This window comes from Corythoichthys intestinalis, chromosome 6 (assembly GCF_030265065.1).
Source record: "Corythoichthys intestinalis isolate RoL2023-P3 chromosome 6, ASM3026506v1, whole genome shotgun sequence".
Classification (NCBI taxonomy): Eukaryota; Metazoa; Chordata; class Actinopteri; order Syngnathiformes; family Syngnathidae; genus Corythoichthys; species Corythoichthys intestinalis.
Genome location: NC_080400.1, coordinates 56,177,956 through 56,204,499, shown reverse-complemented (window position 1 = coordinate 56,204,499; position 26,544 = coordinate 56,177,956). Strand labels below are relative to the sequence as shown.

At 41.4% G+C, this 26,544-nt stretch overlaps 2 protein-coding genes across 5 annotated transcripts in view; both read right to left on the bottom strand.

Moving 5' to 3' along the window:
• The window catches only part of LOC130917509 (ATP-binding cassette sub-family G member 4-like), a 68,636-nt gene that overhangs the window by 27,242 nt on the left and 14,850 nt on the right, over positions 1-26,544 (bottom strand). The window contains exons 1-2 of one of the 4 annotated variants that reach the window (XM_057838984.1): positions 11,854-11,935; positions 6,079-6,198 (exon numbers count right to left, since the gene is read on the bottom strand). The exons of 1 other annotated variant lie outside the window; for it this stretch is intronic. In XM_057838984.1, coding sequence (XP_057694967.1) covers positions 6,079-6,149 — 71 coding nt within the window. In that variant the 5' untranslated portion in view covers positions 6,150-6,198; positions 11,854-11,935. Of the gene's footprint in view, positions 1-6,078; positions 6,199-8,723; positions 8,809-11,853; positions 11,982-26,544 lie in introns of those variants that run through there. 2 more of the 4 variants (XM_057838983.1, XM_057838986.1) reach the window with 2 other exon arrangements.
• On the bottom strand, positions 17,454-20,225 carry LOC130917510 (uncharacterized). Its single transcript, XM_057838987.1, has one exon. The coding sequence runs from the start codon at positions 19,969-19,971 to the stop codon at positions 19,093-19,095; it is 879 nt and encodes a 292-aa protein (XP_057694970.1). The 5' UTR covers positions 19,972-20,225; the 3' UTR covers positions 17,454-19,092.

Genomic DNA, 26,544 nt, shown 5'->3' with positions numbered 1-26,544 from the left:
CAAAAATCCTTCGAAGTATTTCATAATGGGTCCAAATTATTTTTCCAACAGATCATGTGACTATAGCACCTTAGAGACAGCCGTTTGCTTTGCTTAGCCAAAACTACAGCTGAGGAGGCAAAATGGATATTTAGAATTTCCTTAAACCTAAGCTTTCAAAACCTTCAACAACAACTGAGCTTGAACCAAGGATTGAGCACGAGCAGTATCAAAAAGTCCTGGCTGTCTTGCCACCTGTTGTGCTGTAATTCCAAGTGGTGCTTGAATTGGATGCTTTAAGCGGTCGACAGTCTTTTTGAGCCAGCGCAAAGTTCGCAGCGCACGGAGAAATTTTTGTCCTCTTTACTGGACAAAAATGTGAAGTAATGTCTGTGTTTCCAGTGTGCAAATGCAGCCGTTTGTAGTATATCTCCTGCCTATTTCATTGCATCCTGGAGAGGTAGCAAGGCAATGTTCTTTTGGCCGCAAACTCCCAGCGCTCACGGCTCACGCATCATAGTAATACATGTAACCTGTTTTTTTTCCATCCCCGATTAGAAACTGTGACATGTGATGTCACTCCCATGACTATAGTATTCTTCATTCTACATACATTATGGGGCAATAACAAAATAGTAACGCACAGGCATCAAGGAAAGTAACTTTAATCAGATTACGGATTTAGAAAAATGAACGCGTTAGATTGCTCTTTACTGAAAGAAAGTAATCAGATTACAGTTACGCATTACTCACATAACGCGTAACTGACAACACTGCTTTTATATTACCGTTAAATACACAAGCTTGACGCCAACTTAACGGGAGCTATTTTTTCACCGGAGATTTGGCTAGCTCTGGCAGTGTTCAAAGCAAGCTGCAATGAACGGCAGTAACTTTGTCTAGCGCAAAATATGAAAACGAATGAAAGCATTACTCACCATATTCAATATGCTGGCAAATGCATTCATCTAAAAAAAAAATTGGGAGTGAGACCTCCCCTCGTCCATCGAAAGTGAATTTGTGCTTAGGACAAGATCATCTGTCGCTATTAGCGATCTTTGACGCGCTCTTTTTCTCCCCCTGCATTCAAACTTGTTTCTCTCTCAGCAGCTGTGATTAACCTCAGTGTAGTTGCTCTCCTAGCTAAGCCTTGCCTATCATTCGTCTTTGTAAGTTTTTAGTAACTTTGTGTATTGAATTTGAAATGAAAATGTGTGTTTTGTTTTTGGCGAACTTTTTCATAAAGCTAAACTGTTGAAGCTACTCACGTGGAAAAATACGATTGCACAATGTTTTAAATGTATTCATTTGGTATATTTTAGTTACCACGATTTGAGAGATCAATAAATTGAAGAAAAGTACGCCTTGTGTTTGGAGTGTTTGATTTTGGGTTTGCTGGAATAGCGTCACTGACACACGCAGCATCAAAAGGGGAAGGGATAAGCGCTGCCGCGCCAAATCACTTCTAGCTGCATTTTTGACACATGAAAAATAACGAATACGTACTACTGTCTGACGGAAAATTTTTGTGGTTTTGTAACCGCGACGTTTTCATAGCATGGTAAACCGTGAAGGTAACTGGCACATGCCTACACCCGACCCCCCCACCCCTCTTAAAAATTTTCTTCTCGGATCTAAACGATTCACGTAGGTCATCCTTTTTTACTTCAAAACGGCGAATTTCGCCAAAAGGTGAGAGATTTTCATGCCTGATTAAGTAAAAAAAAAGTGAGTATTTCATCCACCACTGATTGTTACGATTGATAGGTATAATGGAGTCATGTGACTATTGTTGCTAAACCACCGAATCGTTGTGAGATTTTGCAATTTATTACCCACCTCTGGACATAATCGACTTTATACAGAGAACTGTGTAAACGGTTCCCAAGTCTAAGGTGGTACAGTAATTTGTCCTCTTTGCGGCAGAGGTCTCAATTAATCTATCGTGGGGGTTCTTAATCCTGTCAAGGATTAAAATCAAATCTTTTCCAGCCTTGATCTGTAGGGAATCTGTAGGGAGGGGCTGCAGTTACTTCCTTGGGAAAACTTTGCAGACTCATGTACGACTTTGGGTCAAGCTAACGTATGGGAAATAAGTACTCTCTCATTTGACTTCCACTTCACACTTTGGTGTATTCATTTCACTGACAGCATGGACTGGGAAGTCTGAACTTTCTCTATTAGAGAACAAAAGATTTGAATGAAAAGAGGCCAGGGAATAGACATGCCAACGTGTCACGAGTCAACTTGCATAGTCCTCTAGACGAGAGGCTCGGTCAACGAGGGGAAGAACTCAATGGCCCAGGATCACACCACCTCAGGTGCACTGTTACGCTTCAATCACATTGAAACGAACGTGTCCAGTTAAGTAAGGCTGGATTAAATACTGTACAATTCCAGACAAATACTGTATACCGAGTACCCACATCGCTTACTTCTCAAAGAGATGTTTTGTTTGACTGGACAATAATCTGTGTTCATGCTATGAATTAAAATAACAATTGTTTTATTTTCAATCTTTTAATCTGATGCTAACATGGGGGGGAAATTGAAAGTACATGTTTTGATTTGGAAATAAAAAAATAATTAAATGAATACTGCATGCATTGATAAACAATATGCTCTAGCGCATTTGCAGATGTATTAATGAAGTCTGGAATCTCAATCCATGTGTCATTCAGTGCAAATCAAGACAACTACGTTAAGATGCCACAGCATCTCAATGGGTCAAGTCTGGACTTTGACTTGGCCATTCCAGAACGTGTATTTTGTTTTTCTGAAACTATTCTGAAGTTGAATTACTTCTGTGTTTTGCATCATTGTCTAGTTGCAGCATCCATCTCTTTAAACTGTCTGACAGACGGCCTCAGGTTTTCCAGCAAAACATTTGATAAACTTTTGAATTCATTCTTCCATTAATGATTGCAAGTTGTCCAGGCCCTGAGGCAGCAAAAGAGCCCCAAATCATGATGCTCCCTCCACCATGCTTCACGGTGGGAAGTGTTGATGTTGGTGAGCTGTTCCATTTTTCCTCCACACATGACGTTGTGAGTTACTCCCAAAAAATTTGGTTTCATCAGTCCACAAAATATTTTAGCAAAACTTCTGTGGAGTGTCCATGTGCCTTTTTGCGAACATTAAACGAGCAACATTGGGTTTTTATAGACAGCGGTGGCTTCCTCCGTGGAGTCCTCCCCTGAACACCATTCTTGGCCACAGTTTTACATATACTAGTAGTTGATGTGTGCACAGAGATATTGGACTGTGCCAGTGATTTCTGTAAGTCTTTAGCAGACACTCTAGGTTTCCTTTTTCTTACCTCATCTGAGTATTCTGCGCTGAACTCTTGAAGTCACCTTTGGTGGACGGCCACTCCTCGGGAGAGAAGCAACAGTGCAAAACTCTCCATTTGTAAACAACGTCTTTGACTGCAGATTGATCAACATCCAGACTTTTAGAGATGGTTTTGTATCCTTTCCAAGCTTTATACAAATCTACAATCCTTGATTGCAGGTCTACGGACAGCTCTTTTGACCGATCCATGATGCACATTAGACAATGCTTCTCATCAAAACATTTCTTATCAGGTGTGTGTTTTAGAGTGGGCAGGGCAGCTTTAAATCGCTCATCAGTGATAGGGCACACACCTGACTTAAAATAGCTGGTAAAAATTGGTTTCAATTGCTCTATAAGTCTCCTTGGGCAGACTGTTTACTGACTTATTTCCCCCTTTTGTCATTGTTTGCATGCTATCTTCATTAAAATACGAAATTCTATCAATGTTTGGGTGGTTTTAGTTAAAGCAGTACATTTGATGGTGATTTTATGCAGAAATGTGAGAAATTCCAAAACGTTCAGATACTTTTTCATACCACTGTACATTTATGAAATTGATTGTATTGAAGTAAAACATCAAAGCTTTTCGTGGACATAATTCAGAAATGAATCTATGGCTTCAAAATCATTTAAGAACAGAATGGACGGTTTTGGTCACAAATCGTGGACTGGGCCACAGAACAGATACAACCATCTTTCAGCTAAAACTGAACTATTTCAGGTTTTCATGACTTTATCCCTAACATCTTCAAAGACATAGTTTTGGTTAGCATTAATATAACCCAGCAATGCATTGTTAGCATATTGGTTAAAACACAATAAAAATCAACAAATCAAAGCCAAGAAAGAGGTGCACGGTTAGCATAAACGGCTAACTCGCAACAATAGGCCGCTGATCAAAGACATAAAAGCAGCCGGCAGTGGCGGGACGTGGACCAACTATGAAATGCGGCTGAATAAACGGAACTAGAGGTTATAGGACTGAATAAAAACAGGGTATTGAGTTTAAATCAAAGACAAAACAAGGACCAGGGATTCCCCTACATAAAAAAAGGCATATTATTATGTAGGGTAACGTATATAGCTGTATTCAACTATGCATTTTACGTACATGTACCATAGCTGAGAGCTCCGACTAGACATGTGCCGGTTACCGGTTTCACGGTTTACCGTGGTGTGAAAACGTCGCAGTTTCAAAACCACTAAAATTTTCCGTCATACCTTAGTACGGTATTCGCTATTTTTCATGTGCCAAAATGCAGCCGAAGTGGCTTGGTGCGGCACCGCTCACCCCTTCCCGTTTGTTACCGTGAGTGTCACTAAACAGCCAGCAAACCCCAAAAAAAATCCTCCAAACACAAGGCGTAGTTTTCTTCAATTTATTGAGCTCTCAAATCGTGGTGAAATATACAAATAAATACATTTAAAACGTTGTACAATTGTATTTTTCCACGCGTGATTAGGTTCAACAGGATAGCAGTAGCACCATTAAAAAGTTCGCCAAAAACAAAACACACATTTTCCTTTCAAATTCAATATACAAACTAACTAAAACTTACAAAGACGAATGTTAGCCTAGGCTAAACTGGGAGAGCAGCTTCTTTTATGTCTCACAGCCGCTGAGTGAGAGAAAAGCTTGAATGAAGGGGGGAAAGAAAAAGAATCGCGTCAAAGATCGCGAATTGAGAGAGGAGGTCTCACTCCTCACTTTTTTTTTTTTTTTTTTTTTGATGAAACCTTGAAACCTCAACAATATTTACATTTTAACTAATTTATAAAACTAACTTATACATTTTTAACTAACTTATTAACTTATGAATTCTTTGTTCTTTTTAATACAAAGGCATGGCATCATGTAGACTAGAGTTGACACAGTGGCTGAAAATGGCGAAACTTCACTTGAGCCTTCCCCCCTCAAAAAAAAGTCAAACAGTATATATTTTTAATTTTATTTAGAAGTGTTTTTACTTTTTATAGCAATTATTTTGTTCTTACTCTAATATTGAGCAACTTGAGCTGTGGCTGTGGGTATAGTCTAGGTTCTATTTATTTTAATTTTATATAATATTTGTTATTTTTTGTTAATTTATTTATTTTCACATTATATTCATGTTCCAATTTGCAAATATGTTTTGAAAAAATCCTGTTCAATGGATTTTTTTTTTTTTTTTTAAAACCCATATATCTCAAAATTTTGGAGCTATAGACCCTACCCACGTGACGTCACAACTCCGCTCTCCTGACTGGTGCCGCCCACTTGTCCGTCAACACATCGTGTTGACCTGTTACGGCTACGTACATTCCTCCTATTTACGGCGTGTTTTTCTGCTCGTTAACATTAATAATCAAAATGGTGAAGGCGTGTGTGGCGGTCGGTTGCAATAACAGAGAAGATAGACGGAGAGACTTGAAGTTCTACCGGATTCCGAGAGACACGGAGAGGAGAGAGCGAGATGGGCTGCTGCAATTCGACGAGAAAACTGGGCTCCAAACGATTACCACAGATTATATAGTAGTCATTTTATATCTGGTAAGATGCATATAATATATATTTAGAGGGTTTTGGGCTGACAACCACAATTAAGATCATTGCTAGGCTAATCGCCGACAACATACACGTATGTATGTAGTGAGAGTGCTATCGCTAATCCATATAAACATTAAAAGCCCTAGCTCCATTGACAAATGACATGAAATACATTAGACTTGACAGTGGATGTTAGCAAGAACAAAAGATTTTGAATTGAAAATTTCGTAACTCACCTTCCGAGCACAAGATTCCTGCCGAATTTTCGTGTACGAGGACCTGTTTCACCCAACCAGCAACGTAGCATTTATAAGCCTCCAAGCTCTTAAAGTTTTTCAAACTTTCGTGAGAATAGGCTGATTTTGTGTGGACAAGATAGTTGTAAATATCAGGGTCAGGCAGAGACGGCGAAGGCAGCCGGTCAAAAATCATCGATTTAGGCATCAAATATGGATCTGGCGACTGTATAGAACGAAGCTTTTCCACATAACGCCTTTTATGCAACACATCCAGTGAGTTTACGGCATCAGAAAGCACCGGGTCTTCCATGAAATGCATTTTAAATTCCTCGATCAATTGAAACCAATGCTAATACAGAGACAAAATGACGGACAAGTGGGCGGAACCATACAGCGAGCACGTGGTTTTGTGACGTCGGTGGGTATGGTATATAATTGCAATACCGTGAAACCGTGAAACCGCAGTATTTTTGCTCACGGTTATCGTACCGTCAAAATCTCATACACTCTCACCCCTATTATTCGCTCTATTTATTGAACCATTAGCAATTGCAATAAGACAAAACGCTAATATCAAAGGGATTTGCTCGCGCACATCAGAACACAAAATTAACTTATACGCAGACGATATACTATTATATCTAGAAAAACCAGAATCCTCCCTACATGAGACTTTTGAACTAATAAAGACATTTTCACAAATATCAGATTATGCTATAAATTGGTCGAAATCAATTATAATGCCCTTATCAACAAACTCATGGAATCCTGCAAATCAAAATCACAATATTCCAATAGGGAATATAAAGTATCTTGGAATCAACATTTCACCAAAACTTACAGAATTAACTAAACTAAACCATACACCTCTCTTAGCAAAAATATGTGAAGATTTGACACACTGGAATAATCTACCCATCTCACTTTTGGGCCGGATAGCAACAGTCAAAATGAAAGTATTACCACAAATAAACTATTTGTTCTCAATGATCCCCTTTAAACCCACTCAAAAATGGTTTCAAGACCTAGACTCAGCCGTCACAAAATTCTACTTTAAAAACAAGAAAAACAGAATTAGCCTTGCCAAATTGCAAAGAAATAAACCAGAGGGGGGTCTAGAGGCCCCTAATTTCCAACACTATTATATAGCAAATCAAATACAATATCTTATTAGGTGGTTATATCTTAACACTGAACAACAGTCATGGCTAGAATTAGAGCAAACAGACTGCAACCAAATACAATTGGCAAACCTCCCCTTTATTAGCTCTAGTATTAAGCACCATAGCTGCTTCAAAAACCCAATGATAGCATGTACCTTGAAAGCCTGGTGGAGAGGTATGGAAATTACGCAATCACAACAAGCCCCGTGTAAATTCTCACCAATCTGGCACAACCCAGACTTTGGAGTTAATAAAATTCCTATTTATTTCAGCGCATGGGATGATACGGGAATAAACCAGTTACAGCATTTGTTTAAAGATAATACATTCATGTCATATGAAAAAATAATGCAAGATTTCCAGATCAAAGGGGTCAATTTCCTGCAATACAATAAAATCAGGGCAGCCATCAGAAGCAAATTTCCATCACTAACGGGTACGTTAGACCCACCACCTTTCGTAAATAAAATAATAAATATACATCCTCAACAAAAAAAAATACTTTCAAAAGTATATAAAGCCCTCTCATGTAACAACTCTACTTGCCTACCAATCGAAAAATGGAATAACGAACTTTCGGTAACATTAGATAATAACTATTGGTCCAACATCTGTAAAAATACATTTATAATGACAAAGAATAAGAACCTTCAGCTTATACAGTTTAAAATACTGCACAGATGGCATATTACTCAATCTAAAATGCACAAAATGGGGTTCTCCCAATCCGATAAATGTACAAACTGCAACGAAGATACTTCAGATACATACATTCATGCTCTTTGGCAATGTAAACCAATACAAGATTTCTGGGCACAGGTAACGAAGAAACTCTCTTTCCTATTGAACTGCAGGATTCCATTGTCTCCAACTCTTTGTCTGCTTGGCGATCTGAATACAGTGAATATCTCTATCCATCAAACCCGTCCACTACTAGCAAGTCTAACGATAGCCAAAAAAACAATATTGTTGAATTGGAAAAACAAACAAAACATTAACATTAACCAATGGCTAAATCTAATCATTGAATATATAACATTAGAGAAAATATCTGCCAAACAGACAAATAAAATGGACAAATACGAACAACAGTGGGAAACGGTCGCAAGAATGATGAACATAGAATAAGGATTCTCTCTCACCTGCGAAGGAATGCCACAAAAATAATAAAAATGTACACATAAATTGATGTATGCGGGGTGTCCAGGGAAGTTGTATGCATCATTCTGCAGCTGGAAACAGGACATGTTTAAATCCAAACTGTTTTGTACACTCCCAACAGCATGTAATAAATACACTTTCTTCCTTCACAGTTTAGTCGGTCAATGGGCTTATTTTACAAGGATACTCATAGACAATTTGGTTTCCAGCTGCTGGGGAACATATGCAACTTTTTTTTGGAACACCCTATATATTATCAGACTTGGAACAATTAAGGAACTATGCGTAAATAATACACTTCACCGGTCCTTGGCATACATCTAATGGTGTTTGATAAACCTCTTCTTCTGTCAGCTTTGCAGGTGGAGTTTGTTGGCGTCCTGCCCTGGTCCGTCCCGTCGCCGGTCTTGGCCCCCGGGATTTTCGGCCGGGGCTTGTCTGGTTGCGTCTGGCTGTGCGGGGGTCCCGTTGGGCGCGCGCTGGTGTCGTGGGCGGGTGGGGGGGCCGCGCGGGTGCCGGTCCGGGGCCGCGGCCCTTCCCCGGCCGGCCGGGGTGGGGTGGGGTGGAGTTGGGGTGGGGGCCGGGGGGTACATGCGGCAGCCATGGTTCCCTCCCAGGTCCGCCCGGCCGGAGCCGCGTCTCCCTGTACCGGGTGCCGGGGAGGTGCCCTCTGGTGTCATGCCGCGCGCCCCTCCTGGCCCGGGGGTGGGTTGTGGGGGGCGCGCTTCCGTCCCCTTGGTCTGCTTCCGGCCCTGTCCGCCTCCCTGGGCCGCGGCGGCCGCTGCTGCCCCCCGGCCGGCGGAGTCGTTGGCGGGGCCTCTTGGGGCCCGCGGGGCCTTGGGTGAGGCTTGCTGTCCCTTGCCGGTGGGGTGGACGTCCCCTGGTCGCCGGCGCTTGGTGTGGCGCCTGCTCGGGGTGCGGGGTGGGTGCTCGGTGGTGGGGGGGGGGGGGGCGGTCGCGGAGGCGCCGTGGGTGGTCTGGGGCGGGGATTGATCGGGGCCCTGACGCCTCTTCTGCCCTGCGGCCGGTGGTTCTGGTGGACGGGGCCACGCCCGCGGGAGCCTGCCTCTTAACTCACGCACTTCTCACTTCGGCACTGTAAATATTTTTCACCTTGGCACTTACATGCTCATACATTTCTCCGGGGAGAGTTGGGACGGGGCTTTACAGTCCCGGCCCGGCTCCCCCCTGTTTTTAATGCACCACACACCAAGGTTGTGGGATGGTTGGGACCTGTTGGGGGTGGGGGTACCTCACGGCTGCCTCCTCACCACAGGCCCCGCCATCTCTGCACCTTTTTTAAATGCACCACACATCATACTCCACAGGAGAGCTCTGGCAAAGGGCGGTGGGACGGGCGGCTGGGCAGAAGCTCCATGCTGCGGTCCCACTGCCCCAAGCCAAGCTCTCCTATTTTAATGCATACATTGCACTACCCTCCCCTCACACCCCCATCACGGTGCTGGGTGATGGCTGCCAGTCGGGAACCTGGCAGCCACAGTAATAGGGTGGTAGGTGGGTCCCACACTTTTTTATATGGCGTGGCTCCTGGGGTGTGGCCTCCCCTCTGCCTTGGCTGCCGGCCGCGGGAGTAGGTTGGGGGGTCGGGTCCCCGATCTTGCATCGCCCCGTGGCAGTTCCTGGGCGTTCTCCTGCCTCCGCCTTCCCCTCTCTTCTCTGGCTGGGCATCCGCCCTGCGCTCCGTCGCGGGTCGCTGACTGGGCGCCGGTGTATCAGCGGGGTGTCGCCTGCACCGGCGGGGGACCCTGCCTTGCCTGGGGCTTGGTGGGCCGCTGGGGGTCCCGTGGCGTGCCGTGCCGGTTGGGGGGCTGTGGCTCGTGGCCCGGGTGGGCGGGCGGGAGTGGGTGTAGGCGTGGGGTTGGTGGTGCGTCCCCTCCTGCCATCCCTGAAGGCCGGTTGATGGGTGCGCGGGTGGCCCGGGGGACCACCCTGGGTCCCGGGGGGGGGACGATGGCTCCTTTGCTGGGCTGCGGGAGGAGGGATGGGCTGCGCATGGCCCCCCGCCCCCGCGCCCGCCCTCCCTCCCTCCCCGGGTTGGCTGGGTGGGGGCTGTGGCCCTGGGTTGGCGCCCGCGCGGCTTCTCCGCCCATCTGCGTGGCTGTCGCGCGCCCGGTGGGGCCTGCGTGCTGCTGGATGTGGTAGGGCATTCTCGGGTCGGGGGTCCCGGTGCCGGGATTGGCGATGCGGCGGCGTAGGGTTGGTCGCCAACGGGCTTACTCGTAAGAGATTCACACGATTACTGGGTTCTAGATCACAGAACTGATTTGTGCACACTCTACCCCTTTCAATCACTTAGCTTATAGGCTTATAGACACCCCCACCCCCATTCTCCTCTTTCACTGGCCAATAGGCCCCCACATGGTGTAAACCGGAAATACATCTCGCTGACGATAGCACCAGCATATTAGTAACTAGTTTAGATGTTCAATGTATATCTAGTTGTTGTTTGTGTATGTGTTTCTTTTCCTTCTTCTCTTGTATTTCTTTTCTTCTGTCCCCCCATAATCCCTTCCTGTTCGCTGCTTTGTCATAATAAAAAGGTATTTTGAATGATCACAATTGGAGTATGTCAGACTCTCAATGTGAAACATTAAAACTGTTCAGAATCTGGGCACTTAGACTTCCATTCTCTGTGTCAAACAGCTGAACAGGACAGGTTTAAAAAAAAAAAAAAAAAAAAAAAAAAAAAAAAAATCTCATACTGGCACATGCCTAGCTCCGACATTATCCTGGCTAATGAAATATTTCAAATATATCTTTTTTATGGTTCTTCTTGGGGGGGGCGTGAAAAAACAAAATTCGCCATGGCACGACATAGTGAGATTGTCCGATTCCGATGCAGCCCACCACCACAGCTTCAAAAAATCCTAGAGGAAACCTTGAGGACTTTGAAGTACGAGACTGCTTCAACTTTAAAGTGCAAGAGATTTCAGCGTGAGGTTGGTATGATTAAAAGCACAAACAATTTTAATCATAAGTGGCCAATTCTCAAAAATAACACTCCAAACGCACAGCTAAAAGCCACCCCGGTTAAAACTCAACCGCTAGCTTCACAAACCCCACTTATTGCACTTTAATGATTACTGCACAATCCCGTTGAAAATGATTAAAAACAGTAGACCCATGAAACTTAATCTAAGGGGGGAAACAGTGACATACCACGAGGTAAAAGTTCAATAAAAAAATACAAAATACATTATTCCATGTACAAACTATTAAAGTACATTGCTCTAACAGCATGCCTTAGTGATTGACTTTGAAGTTGCCTGCTTTCCTGACCAAGCAATATGTCGTACGGAGCATGCAGTCAACACGGAGGTTGGAGGATCGGGACGCAAAAATTTAATGACCGAGTTAATGTAACAGCACCACGGGGATAAATAACTTCTAATATCAATTCAAATACAAGAAAAATATTAACATTCACCGTTTATCGCTGAATGTGGCGACGAAAGCCAGCCGACCGCAACACAACAGGTATCTCTTGCGTCCTCCACTGCCGCGCGCTTGTCCCGAACTGCGCCTGATAATGATCATGGGCTTTCTATCGGAAAGAGAGTGCGCACCCCCTACTGGTTGCTTTTTTTTTTTTTTTAACCTTTTCGCTGTGGCCCTGACGTTTGCGTACTTTTCCCCGAGGTCCTAGCGCTCTTAAACTCTCCCGCTTAATAAAAGGTCACGGTCCCAGCGATTTATTAGAGGCAAGGGCGTAGATTTGGTCGATAGTTAATTTTTTTTTTTTTATTTATGTAAAAGTAAAGATACAGGTGCAAAAAATTACTTAAGTAAAAGTGCAAGTCTCTAAGAAAAAAAAAATACTCAAGTACAAAGCAGTGTTGTTTTCGTCGACAATGACTATAACGAAAATATTTTGTCGACAAACATTTTTTTCATGACAATGAAGAAACGAGAAGGAGCTAAAATCGTGTCTCGAGAGATTAAACATAACGACACGAATGCCAGTTTTCGTCTGACGAGACACCAACGAAACAAAAATGCGCCCTTGTTTCTTTCGTGTGACATTTATGTGTAGTTAGTCTGCATCGTAGCAGTGTCTGGTTGTGTCACTCATGTGACATGCTGCACCCCCGCATCCACTAGCTTGTTTTCAGACACACGCAGTAGGATTTGTCTTCTAATATTGGCAAGAGAGAATATGCAATGTTTTTTTGTCAAAAATGTCAAAATTCATTTGAAATAGTTGGAAACCTTTTTTTATTTATTTTATTTTGGAGTGAAACTAAACGAGATTAGTCTGTGTTTTCATTAACAAAACTATACAAAGACAAACAAATTTCGAAACGACTAACACGGGACTAAGACTAATAAGTATTATTGTCCAAAAGACGAAGATGAAAATGAAAAGGGCTGCCAAAAACAACACTGGTACAAATTTCTTGCTTTGATTGACTTGATTTACTTTACAAGTAAAAAGTAAAAGTATTTTCTCCAGATGCAAAAATATAATAACATATACACTCACCGGCCACTTTATTAGGTACACCTGTCCAACTGCTCGTTAACACTTAATTTCTAATCAGCAACTCAGTGCATTTAAGCATGTATAAATTGTTTAAGAGAATCTCCTGCAGTTCAAACCAAGCATCAGTATGGGGAAGAAAGGTGATTTGAGTGACTTTGAACGTGGCATGGTTGTTGGTGCCAGAAGGGCTGGTCTGAGTATTTCAGAAACTGCTGATCTACTGGGATTTTCACGCACAACCACCTCTAGGGTTTACAGAGAATGGTCCGAAAAAGAAAAAATATCCAGTGAGCGGCAGTTCTGTGGGCGGGAATGCCTTGTTGATGCCAGAGGTCAGAGGAAAATGGCCAGACTGGTTCGAGCTGATAGAAAGGCAACAGTGACTCAAATAACCACCCGTTACAACCAAGGTCGGCAGAAGAGCATCTCTGAACGCACAGTACGTCGAACTTTGAGGCAGATGGGCTACAGCAGCAGAAGACCACGCCGGGTGCCACCCCTTTCAGCTAAGAACAGGAAACTGAGGCTACAATTTGCACAAGCTCATCGAAATTGGACAATAGAAGATTGGAAAAACGTTGCCTGGTCTGATGAGTCTCGATTTCTGCTGCGACATTCGGATGGTAGGGTCAGAATTCGGTGTCAACAACATGAAACCATGGATCCATCCTTCCTTGTATCAACGGTTCAGGCTGGTGGTGGTGGTGTAATGGTGTGGGGAATATTTTCTTGGCACTCTTTCGGCCCCTTGGTATCAAATGAGCATCGTTGGAACGCCACAGCCTACCTGAGTATTGTTGCTGACCATGTCCATCCCTTTATGACCACAATGTACCCAACCTCTGATGGCTACTTTCAGCAGGATAATGCGCCATGTCACAAAGCTGGAATCATCTCAGACTGGTTACTTGAACATGACAATGAGTTCACTGTACTCAAATGGCCTCCACAGTCACCAGATCTCAATCCAATAGAGCATCTTTGGGATGTGGTGGAACGGGAGATTCGCATCATGGATGTGCAGCCGACAAATCTGCACCAACTGTGTGATGCCATCATGTCAATATGGACCAAACTCTCTGAGGAATGCTTCCAGCACCTTGTTGAATCTATGCCACGAAGAATTGAGGCAGTTCTGAAGGCAAAAGGAGGTCCAACCCATTACTAGCATCGTGTACCTAATAAAGTGGCCGGTGAGTGTATATCATGCATGCATACAAAGATCTGAGTCAATATTGAAAGAAAAAAACAGAAAATTCATTCACTGCTCAGTTTTTTTTAAACTGCAGAATAGAAAAAAAAACAAGCAATAAAATTGATTGCACAGTAAACAGAAGCTTACCAAGCTCAAAAACTCCAAAACTTAGTTTAATGGCTGGTAATGCATATTATATAAATAATATTGTTGACACTTTAATTTCTTTTTCAGATTATTAATATTTAAAAATGATGCCATTAGTTATTATTTTAGGGTAACACGGGTGGTCATGGGAAATGTTGCACGCATTAAGTGGAATTCATTTATTTCTGATGGAGAAAATAGATTCACCATACGAGCACATTCATGATACGACTTTGGTAGTGATTGTAACATAAAGCTCCACTGGAGCTGTAATGACTTCAAAGAGTAATGTTTAACGTTATTATTCCACTTTTCAAAGTAAATTTGACGTACCATATTAACATCAAGGAAACATGCTACTGGGCTAAGACAAAAATATTGCATATCCCAACAACGGAATGCAAAACTTAAAATTCGTAAATTTCTTGAATTAAAGCTGACCTGATGTGAACTAGCCTAATTCTTCCATGTACAGGGAGGTTGAATGAGGTTAAAAGGCTTTTCTAACCATAGGGTAGGCTAATCACATGTGCTATCCAGGGAGAAGAAATTCATCCATCCAGACAGCAAGTGCAAGAGTACACCAGACAAATATTCGCCATCAAATTCATACCATACATTTCTAGTTGCAAACTAGGACCAAAAATGTAATCCCATTTTAATAGGATTTAAAATTTAATCATTGTTGTTGCTAAAACATTGAAGGAATCTTTCTTTGCGTCATTTCCCGTTGGCAGTGGTATTCATTGGTGGATGATGTACACGCTCTTTTTTTAGTACAGTACAGTACAGATATAGGTGCAACAAATTCCTTAATTAAACCTACAAGTTTCAAAGAAAGAAAATACTCAAGTAAAAGTACAAAAGTACTTGCATTAAAATTTACATTACAAGTAAAAAGTAAAAGTGTTTTCTTTAAATGCAAAAATGTAATATACCCGTAAAAAAAAAAAAAAAAATCGTTGTCTCGCCCGCCCGGGTGGTATGGTCTCTCCTCTCAAGCTCGGGTCCTCTACCAGAGGCCTGGGAGCTTGAGGGTTCTGCACAGGATCTTCACTGTCCCTAGGATTCAATTCAATTCAATTCAATTCAATTTTATTTGTATAGCCCTCAATCACAACAGAGGTCTCAAAGGACTTTACAGAGGCAATATGATACACAATTAGAAATGAAGCAACAAAGATGAATAGATACAGTTCAAGTCCTGGGTATCCCCTATCCTTAAGACCCTCCATGCCGGCAAGGAAAAACTCCAAAAACTCCAGAGTCAATTGGGAGAAAAATGAGAAACCTTGGGGAGTACCACAGTCAGGAGAGATCCACTCCCAGGACGGATAGACAGGAACCCCAGAACGGCTAATGGAAATTAGCAAGCGAAATTATAGTCCGTAAAAATCCAGTGGAGTAAAGGAGCAAGAAGAGGTCCCTCTAGTCAGATGAGACGGGGGTAGCAGGGAGGACGTCTATCCAGCCAGGGGTCCGGACAGTCAGGAGGCTGCAGCTGAAAAATAGCCCCTCCCCAGAGGGGAGGGGGGAAAGGGGACACCGGGTGACTAGTGATGAAGAGACTAGACAACTAGATATTAACATTGGAAAATAGAAATAAAGTAAGACAAGTGGTAGGTAGAGTAAGAAAAGGAGATAGAACTCAGCGGCTGTACTGCCCCCCAGCATTATAGCTTCTAGTGCAACTTAAACTGTGAGTCTATTCCGACTTCAACTAGCCTAACTATAAGCTTTGTCGAATAGGAACGTTTTTAATCTAATCTTAAATGTGCAAACTGTCTCGGCTTCTTTAATACTAGCTGGAAGCTGATTCCATAAAACAGGGGCTTGGTGGCTAAAGGCTCTAGCTCCGACAGTACTTTTATGAACCCTGGGAACTACCAGTAGACCTGCATTCTGAGATCGGAGTGTTCTGTTGGGGCGGTATGGAACCAGAGCATCGGTGAGATAAGATGGCCCCAACCCATTATTGGTCTTAAATGTAAGAAGGAGGATTTTAAATTTAATTCTAAACTCGACTGGAAGCCAGTGAAGTGCCTGGAGCACAGGGGTGATGTGCTCTCTTCTATTGGTTCCTGTTAAAAGTCTTGCTGCTGCGTTTTGGACTAGCTGAAGACCTTTTAGAGAGCTTTTAGGACAAGCTGCAAGTAGGGAGTTACAGTAATCCAATCTCGATGTAACGAACGCGTGAATTAATTTTTCTGCATCGCTTTTAGATAAAATATTTCTAATTTTGGCGATGTTGCGCAGGTGAAAGAAAGCCGTTCTACAGGTTTGTTTAATGTGTGCTTTAAACGATAAGTCAGGGTCAAATAAAATTCCTAGGTTTTTAACTGTGGCGCTGGAGGCTACACTTACATTGTCCAGAGTGACTATCTGGGCAGATAAAGAGTCTCTAACACTTTTCGAGCCTATTATAAGGACTTCTGTCTTTTCAGGGTTAAGTAGAAGATAGTTAGTGCTCATCCAGGTATTTATATCTCGGACGCAGGCGCTTAGTTTTTCTACTTGCCTGACCTGCTCAGGTTTAATTGATAAATACAGTTGTGTGTCGTCAGCGTAACAATGAAAGTTAATGCTATGTTTTCTGATGATGTTACCTAGAGGAAGCATATACAGCGTAAACAAGATGGGCCCGAGGACAGATCCTTGCGGCACACCATAACTAACTCTAGAGTACGATGATGATTGCTGGTTTACATTGACAAACTGGTACCTATTAGATAAATATGATTTAAACCAGCAGAGGGCTGCTCCTCTAATGCCTATGTCACATTCTAATCTCTGCAATAAGATATTATGGTCGATTGTGTCAAAGGCTGCGCTCAGGTCCAGCAGAACCAGGATCGAGACTAATCCAACGTCAGCGGCAAGTAACAAGTCATTAGTTACTTTAACTAATGCGGTTTCAGTGCTATGATGAGCTCGAAAGCCAGACTGGAACTGTTCAAATAAACTATTGTCCTGTAGGTGCTGACAGAGCTGTTTAATTACCACTCTTTCAAGGACTTTGGAGAGAAATGGTAAGTTAGAAATAGGTCTATAATTGGCCAGAATATCAGGATCAAGAGTAGGTTTTTTCAAGAGCGGTTTAATAACTGCATATTTAAAGGACTGCGGCACGTAGCCAGTAACTAATGAGATATTTATTATATTTAAGATAGTGTCAATAGTTAGAGGCAGGGTCTCTTTAAAAAGTTTGGTTGGGATTGGGTCAAGGAGGCACGTTGATGGTTTGGAGGACATTATAATTGAAGTTACATCAATTTGGTCTACAGTGGTAAAGTTATTTAATATTTTAGAGGGGTTTATAGGAGATTCCGAATTCTTTGTCTGCACTTTATCAGACCTAATAATTGGAAGTGATTCATTTATTTTATTTCTAATAGTTGCGATTTTATTGTTAAAAAATTTTAGGAAGTCATCACAGCTAAGGGTGGTTGGGATATAAGGTTCTATTGAGGTGTGACTGTTTGTCAGCCTTGCTACAGTGCTGAACAGAAACCTAGGATTATTTTTGTTTTCCTCTATTAAGGATGAGTAATATCTGGTTTTAGCCGTGCGCAAGGCCTGCTTATATGTCACTAAGCTGTGTTTCCAGAGAGGGTGTGCTCTGTGTTGGAACGGCGCCAAAGTCTTTCTAATTTACGTGTCGATTGTTTAAGAGAGCGTGTTTCAGCATTATACCAGGGAGATGCTCGTCTCGGCTTGACAAACTTTAATTTGGAGGGAGCGACGACATCTAGGGTGGTACGAAACGTAAACAGAACACGATCAACAAACTCGTCATTAACAGCAAGGCCGGACATCACTCCTTCATAATTAGATGACATGGAGGCAAATATAGGCTGAATTATCTGTTTATACTCTGAAACAGAGTGATCACCTAATGTCCTTTTCATCTGAGTTCTAATCACTGGTGGTGGATTATCTTGAAGCACAAACCGAAAGGTAATTAGAAAATGATCAGACAGTACAGGGTTGTGGGGATGGACACTAAGATCACTAATCTCAGTACCGTAGGTTAAAATCAAGTCCAGGGTGTGCTTGTGACTATGAGTTGGTTTATTTACATTTTGAATGAAGCCAGTCCCATCTAGTAGGTCATTAAAGGCCTTACCAAGGGAGTCACCTTCATCGTCAACATGTATATTAAAATCCCCTACAATTATAATTCTATCCCAGCTTAGCAAAATACTAGATAAAAAGTCAGAGAAATCTAACAAAAACTGTGAGTAGGGACCAGGGGGACGGTAAACCACTATGAACAGAACTGGTTTTTGGTTCTTCCAGTTAGCGTCTATAATTGATAGTGCTAGACTTTCAAAGGAGTTATAAATGTAATTAGCTTTACTTTTTGGGCTCATACCTAAACAAGAGTGTGATATTACTGCCACCCCCCCTCCACGGCCCGTGCTTCTAGCTGTGTGAAAATTCACGTGACTTGGGGGTGTGGATTCATTAAGTCTAACAAAGTCATCCTGCTGAAGCCAAGTTTCAGTCAGGGCCAAAATATGAATATTGTAATCCCCAATTAAGTCATTAACTAACAGAGATTTGGGCGAGATTGACCTGATGTTTAATAATCCGCATCTTATATATTTATTAAGAGCTAATTTATTTTCACTGCTATCAGGGGCTATATGTATTAAATTCTTTGGTCTCGTTCCTATAGTACTCGGTTTTCCCCTGTTCACTATACGAGGCACGGACACAGTCTCTATCTTCTGTCCTGAATTTTGGATTTGTGACAGCTCGGAAAGAGGCGAGTGGTCACTACTAACAGTGTTATGTTTTACACTACAACACTGCGCCCGGGCCCCCACTCTCAAGTGTCACTTTGGGAGACTTAGTTTGGCGGCCAAATTTCGAGTTAAGAGAGCAGCACCGTCCCAAGTCGGATGAATGCCGTCTCGGCGCATGAGCCCGGGCTTGCCCCAAAACGCGTGCCAGTTATCAACAAAGACTATATCGTTTTCTGGGCACCATCTAGACAACCAGCGGTTAAATGATGAGAATCTAGAGTACATCTCATCATTGACGAAATTAGGCAGAGGACCAGAGAAAACTACGGTGTCCGCCATCGACTTAGCAAGTTCACACACCGAGGCTACGTTTAATTTAAGCACCTCAGACTGTCTCCGCCGGGCGTCGTTACCGCCTGCGTGAATCACGATACGGCGGAACCTCTTCCTACTCTGCTTTAAGAGTCTGAGGTTTCCTTCGATGTCACCGACTCTGGCCCCTGGGTAACACCTGACAGACACCGCCGGGTGCTTCACGTCTCTAACTATGGAGCTTCCAATTACGAGAGTGTCTGGTTCAGCCGGTGTGTCGCTGAGGGGGGCAAACCTATTGCTGACGTGAAGCTGCTGGTGCACTAAGGTTGTGCGTTTACCACTGCGCTTCCCCCGTACAGTCACAAATCCCTCCTTAATTTCCCCCGGCTGCACGGGGCTCGCTGGGGGGCTAACTGCGCTAGCAATCCTACTACTGCAAGCACGACCTGCCACTACCTGGCTATAGCTAGGACTAGCTTTCGTCTCTAGAGTGCAGAGCCGTGCTTCTAGCTCAGAAACCCTGGTCTCCAACCCTGAGACTAAGCTACACTTCCTACAGCTACTACTGTCCTCGACGAAGGAGCCAGGGTGCTCGCTATACATACAGCACACTGAGCAGAAAAGACGGGAGGACGAAGGCAGAGGGCTAGCCATAGCTCGGATAAGCTAGGCTAGCAAGATAGAGCTAAAGAGGAGAGGAGAGTAGTTTTAATCCACGATCTGTCCGATCGTGGGATAAAACAAAATAAGGAGCACTAGGAGAGCCGAACTAGCCTAGGATCGATTCTCCGATGTGTCCGTTGGATAAAACAAATTGAGGAGCACTAGGAGATTAGCGACTAGTAGCAGCGCTAACAAACAAACGATACACTCACCGGATGTGACGTCACAGGAAACAACTCCTTCAGATTGCTCTCTTCTGAACGGAGATGTCGGTCGTTGTTCCTGGTATCTGTTGGAGCCATGCACCCAGCTTGGAGGTTACTGCCCATAGTGTCCCGATCACTACTGGCACCACTGTTGCCTTCACTCCCCACATTTTCTCCAACTCTTCCCTCAACCCTTGATATTTCTTCAGCTTTTCGTGTTCTTTTTTCCTGATGTTGCTATCGCTCGGGATTGCTACATCTATCACTACTGCTGTCTTCTGATGTTTATCCACCACCACTATGTCAGGCTGGTTGGCCATCACCAGTTTGTCTGGCTGGATCTGGAAGACCTACAGGATCTTGGCTCGGTTGTTCTTGACCACCTTTGGGGGTGTCGCCCACCTTGACTCCGGGGTCTCCACTCCGTACTTGGCACAGATTTTCCTGTACACTATGCCTGCTACCTGGTTATGTTGTTCCATGTATGCCTTGCCTGCCAGCATCTTCCACCCTGCTGTGATGTGCTGGACTGTCTCAGGGGCCTCTTTGCATAGCCTGCACCTGGGGTCCTGTCTGGTGCAATAGACCCCGGCCTCTATTGATCCTCTGTTTAGGGCCTGTTCTTGTGCTGCCATGATCAGTGCCTCCGTGCTGTCCTTCAGTCTGGCCTTTTCCAGCCACTGGTATGTTTTCCCCATGTCAGCTACCTCCTCAATTTGTCGGTGCTACACACCATGCAGGGGCTTGTCCTTCCATGATATCTCCTCAGGGTCCTCCTCCTTACTGAGCTTCTGTTGCCTGAGGCATTCACCGAGCAGGTCATCACTGGGGGCCATTTTCATGATGTACTATTGGAGAGATGTAGCTTCCTCCTGGATAGTGGCTCTGATGCTCACTAGTCCTCGGCCTCCCTCTACGTATATATACTGTATATATATGTATTTATATATATTAGGGCTGTCAAAGTTATCACGTTAACGGGCGGTAATTAATTTATTTAATTAATCACGGTAAAATATTTAATGCAATTAATGCATGCATGGACGAAACCCACTCACGCATTGCCGCGAATAGGCTACAATAGTACCGTATTATGGATATTGAGAGCTAAGAGGCAGAGTAAAGCAAGTGGAGTGGACACAGGCATTCATTGGAGCCACGCTCTTAGAGATATAAGCTTTGGCATCCTTTCCACAACAAGCATAAATGTTGTGGCAAGCAGCGTTGAGAAATGCTTTCTCTTTTGATCACAACGCAGAGAAGATATACCATTTACTGCCACCAATGACAGTCATGGTTGCATGGTCAACTTCCCATCATGCATTTGGGCAGTTAAGAACAGTTAAGTCGCTACAGTATCATTTGGTGAAAGCACAACAAAAATGATATTCCTAACTCTCAAAAAAAAAATAATGTTCACAAAAAGAAAAGCGCTCTATGCAAAGAGAACTGGCATTCCAAATAGCTATGCAAAATAATACTCTGTTTGGTCAAACTCTATTTAAACATTTCATTAGCTCAACAAATACACTAGATGGCAAAATTTAGTCACAATATATAAACTATCAAAATTATTATAACTTGTAATTCTTAAAAGATAAATGTAAGTACTTTCTATCCGTGGATACGTTTCACAGAAAAAATGTTTATAATGTTAATGCCAAAAAGTGGTGTCTGTAAAAAGGTCACGGATATCTACCTCATAACTATCGCTTAATTGTATTGTTTTTGATACTGTCGCATTTTATTTGACATGTTAGATGATAAATAATCGATCCAAACAAGAAAAATTGAAAAAAAAAAAACTTTCAAAAGGGTAAATATATGAAAAAGAAAATCTTGACCACTCCTTGATGTCTGCGATTTCTGCATCGCAACCCATGTTATATTACCATGTTTCACCCATAAAATCCCCAAAAAATCCAGCTGTGGCCATTCATAGCTGTGTCTTGACACTCAATGATACATGCTACATGGAGTTTATGGATCAAAAAGAGGTAAGTACGCAATAATATTTCGTTAAAATCATGGCGTCTTTAATTCTGCTCTCGCGTGCTCTCACCTCCAGTTAGGGTTTTGCTGTTTATTTAAAAAAAAAAATGTTATGCCCTCCTGTTCAAAATGTTTCTTCCTCCAGAAAATTGAGATTTTAAGCTTTCCAATGATGTATCACACATGCATATGGGGCAATTTTTAAATTTGGCCAGATTGGGGGTCTCAGAACGGAACTTAAAGTCACCTGAGTGTTTTCTGCCATATGTATACTTTGTTTTAGAATAAATATATTAATTTATTTCTTAAAACAAGCCTATTAAGCTTATTTCTAGCTAGGTATTTTTCTTATTGCAAGAAATTAAGTGAGTAAAATTTACTTGAAGCACTGACACACAATTTCATTTATTTCTTGTGGAATGACACAGAGAACAAGAAAATTTAACTAGTTTTAAGGAGGTGTGTATTTGCGGTGCAGAAAATTAATTCACTACTCAGTTTTATTTAAAACCTTTCAAAATTGGAATAAAACAAGCAATAAAATTGACTGCACTGTAAACAGAAGCTTTAAGAAGCTAAAAAACTCCAAAACTTAGCTTAACAGCAGATTGTGAGCAACAATCATGTGGATACCGCCACCTACTGTACAAGTGTGGTGGGTTCTTTTGGGTCAATATCATGTTCACCTGCCTAATCTTGCTTGTACTCGTGTTGCTACCTCTTGTGCTCAATTACGGTGTAATTGCAGGGGGCATATCGTTGCAGCGGAGGCATTAAAACAAAACTATCAATTCACAATGAGAAAAAAAAGAAAACAAACAAAAGTAACCCTGTGAAGTAGGTGACAATTTGAAAAGTAGTGGAGGAATAAGTCAAACAAGTCAAAAGGTAAAACGTGTGAGTAAATAAGTAGGACTTTTCTAGAAAATTTTTCCCTCCACTGTTTCATGCATGACAGAGTGTGTGGCTTGCTTTAAGGTTGTCACCTGTGCTGTTTGTCATTTGATGGTAATTACTTATGCATATCAACCCTCTCTGCAGATTTGTCATTGCCACATTATTATACAAGTGCCTGCCCATTTCATGCTTGATACACGCCCACTCATCTCAGGAAGACAAGGTAGCTCAAAACAGCATTGACGACTTGCAAATCTTAGCTTCAGCTTCTTTTAAGAAAAATCCCAAAACATTTTGGAACTGTGATTTTATCATGTTCAGACCCATTTTGAGAAGGTTGTCATTGGACACAGAAACACAACAATTACAGAAAATCACTTGTCGACCTGTATAGAGAATTAGGCCATTGGTTCTGTTTTTGAAAAAATTGAAAAGTCACTTCACCTGTACTGTGAAATGTAGTTCGTGAACAACATGAAACTTCCTCCGTTTTTGCTGAATCTAGTAGAGCCTTTTTTACGGCTGCAATACTCTCCTCTTCCTCTTCCTCTTTAAAGTGAGAATAAATAAATGACACAAATGGAAAAATATGGAGTAATTGTAAACAGAAGCGCAAACAATACAGCAAATAACTGCATAGAGAATCAGGCCATGGGTTCTATTTTTGAAAAGAATGAAAAATTACTTCAACTGGCGGTGGTAGAATGTAACGAAGTACTTAAGTGCTTTACAAGAGTACAGATATGAAGTGGTACTTTTTAGTTTTACTTCACTACATTTTACAGTAGGTATCTGTACTTTTTACTCCACTACTTCTCAAATTGTCGACTGCGTTACACGTTACTTTTGTTTGTTTTCTTTTTTTCTCATTATGTATTGATAGTTTCATTTTCATCATTCATGCCTCCGGCATAATCGATAAGCCCCATGCACTTATACTGTAACTGAGCACTAGAAGCAGCAACACGAGTACAAGCAAGATAGGAAGGTGAACAAGATAGTGACCCATAAAACCAACTACACTCTTGTACAATAGGTGGCAGTATGAACCTGATAGTTGCTTGCAATAGATTGCAATAGAGCTTGTTAAATTACTTTTTCCAGTGCAATCAATTTACACACAGTAGGCGTGTTGTGTTGTTCTGAAATAAATGATAAAAACCTAATGAAGCTGGCGATTTCTTTGGCGATGTTACCACAATAAAAATTGTCACCTTTATTTATAAAGACTGGCGAACGGAGCTCGGAGGAGGACCGTGGAAATCGTAGACATTCTACGGCTGTATTGTTGAGCTAGTTCACGGATGCGCACCCCACGCTCATATTTTTTTATCATTTGCGTCTTTGTTTTAATAGCAAGCGTCACTTTTTCCTTGTTTCTCCACCTGTACCAACCTTTTTGAAACCAGTGTTGATTTTTCTCTCAAGAAAATCCAGCGTGCATCCATCTGCGGCGCTCACATGTCGTCATATTTCGAGCATGTGGTCAGATGTAGAAACAAGTAGCGAGTCAAATTTTATGTCGGATGTCGGAAAGATCGTGTGTCAAAGTGATCGTATGTCGAGGCACCACTGTATATTCTGCAGTTTTAAATAAAACTGAGAAATCAATTGATTTTCTGGTTCTTTCTTTTAAATATTGACTCAGATCTCTGTATATATGTATATGTATGTATGTGTACGAATATATACTGTAATTATTATATATAATATATTAGGGCTGAAGCTATCGAATATTTTAGTAATCGACTGAAAATCCTATCGAGTAATTGGATAAAACATTTTTAGGTAAAGAGCAATTATAAATATACATGAGAAATTAAGACATTTAATCTAATATTGAACCATTTTCAGTCAATCAGTGTCTTTATTTTTGATGTACATTGTTGAAAACAGCCAACAATTGCCTCTCAGATGTGACTAGAATAGAAAAAAAGACCAATTCACTGCTTTCACTCCCAAAACTTTTAGATCTTATAATATATATATATGTATATATATATATATAGGGCTGTCAAACGATTAAAATTTTTAATCGAGTTAATTACAGCTTAAAAATTAATTAATCATAATTAATCGCAATTAATCGCAATTCAAACCATCTATGAAATATGCCATATTTTTCAGTAAATTATTGTTGGAATGGAGAGATAAGACACAAGATGGATATATACATTCAACATACGGTGCATAAGGACTGTATTTGTTTATTATAACAATAAATCAACAAGATGGCATAAACATTATTAACATTCTGTTAAAGCGGTCCATGGATAGAAAGACTTGTAGTTCTTAAATCTTAATGTTTTCGTTTTAATAACATTTTTAATATTTTCAAACAAAAAATAAACTAGTAGCTGTTGATGTCAATAATTACTTACACAATGCTCATGGGTGCTGAAGCCTATAAAATCAGTCGCACCCAAGCGCCAGCAGAGGGCGGCAAAACTCCATGAAACACAACAAGTGAGCGTTTCACTGTACTGTCATTTAAATATGTCTGAACGGGGCATCTGCGTTAATTGCGTCAAATATTTTAACGTAATTATTTTTAAAAATTAATTAACGGCCGTTAACGCGATAATTTTGACAGCCCTTATATATATATATATATATATGTATATATATACTGTATATATATATACTGTGTATATATATATATAAATAAATATATAAATATATACATATATATGTGTGTGTGTGTATGTATATATATATATATATATATATATATATATATATATATATATATATATATATATATATATATATATATATATATATATATATATATATATATATATATATATATATGGTGGAAAACAGACAAGACTGAAAAAGCAGTTTCTGCTCTTGCCTCTCTTGAAAAGAAACTGCTGTATTTTAAGATAAAACAACTGTTGTGTTTGATAGAACAATATGTTTATATGCTGCCGGAGCAGATTCATGGCACATGAAGCCCCCAAACTATTTTTAATTTGTCCGTTTTACCCTGACCCTGTTTACAGACGTCGTGCAACCGCTGTTGTTTCAACCCAGCCATGAAACGAAGGTAATTAATTATATTTATTATTCAAAATGTCTGTCGTTTTTAGCTTGGAATCATTCATTGATGTCTCATATTTCGGTAAAAAAAAAAAACACTTAAAAAAATTATTCACTCACATATTTTAAACTTTTAAACAAATTATGTCACAATGAAAAAAATGGCGTCTGTAAAAAAGTCACTGATATCTACCTCATAACTATCGCTCAATTGTATTTTTTTGTTACTGTCGCATTTTCTCTGATATGTTAGATGATAGATAATTGATCCAAACAAAAAAAAGTTGAAAAAAAAACGTTTAAAAGGGCAAATATATGAAAAAGAACATCTCGACCACTCCCTGATGTCTGCGATTTCTGCATTGCGACCCTTGTTATATCACCGTGTTTCACCCATAAAATCCCCCAAAAATCCATTCACAGT

What these genes read in the sequence shown, in the direction of transcription:
- LOC130917510 (XM_057838987.1), bottom strand. Translation starts at nt 19,971, where the DNA reads ATGGCTAGCCCTCTGCCTTCGTCCTCCCGTCTTTTCTGCTCAGTGTGC.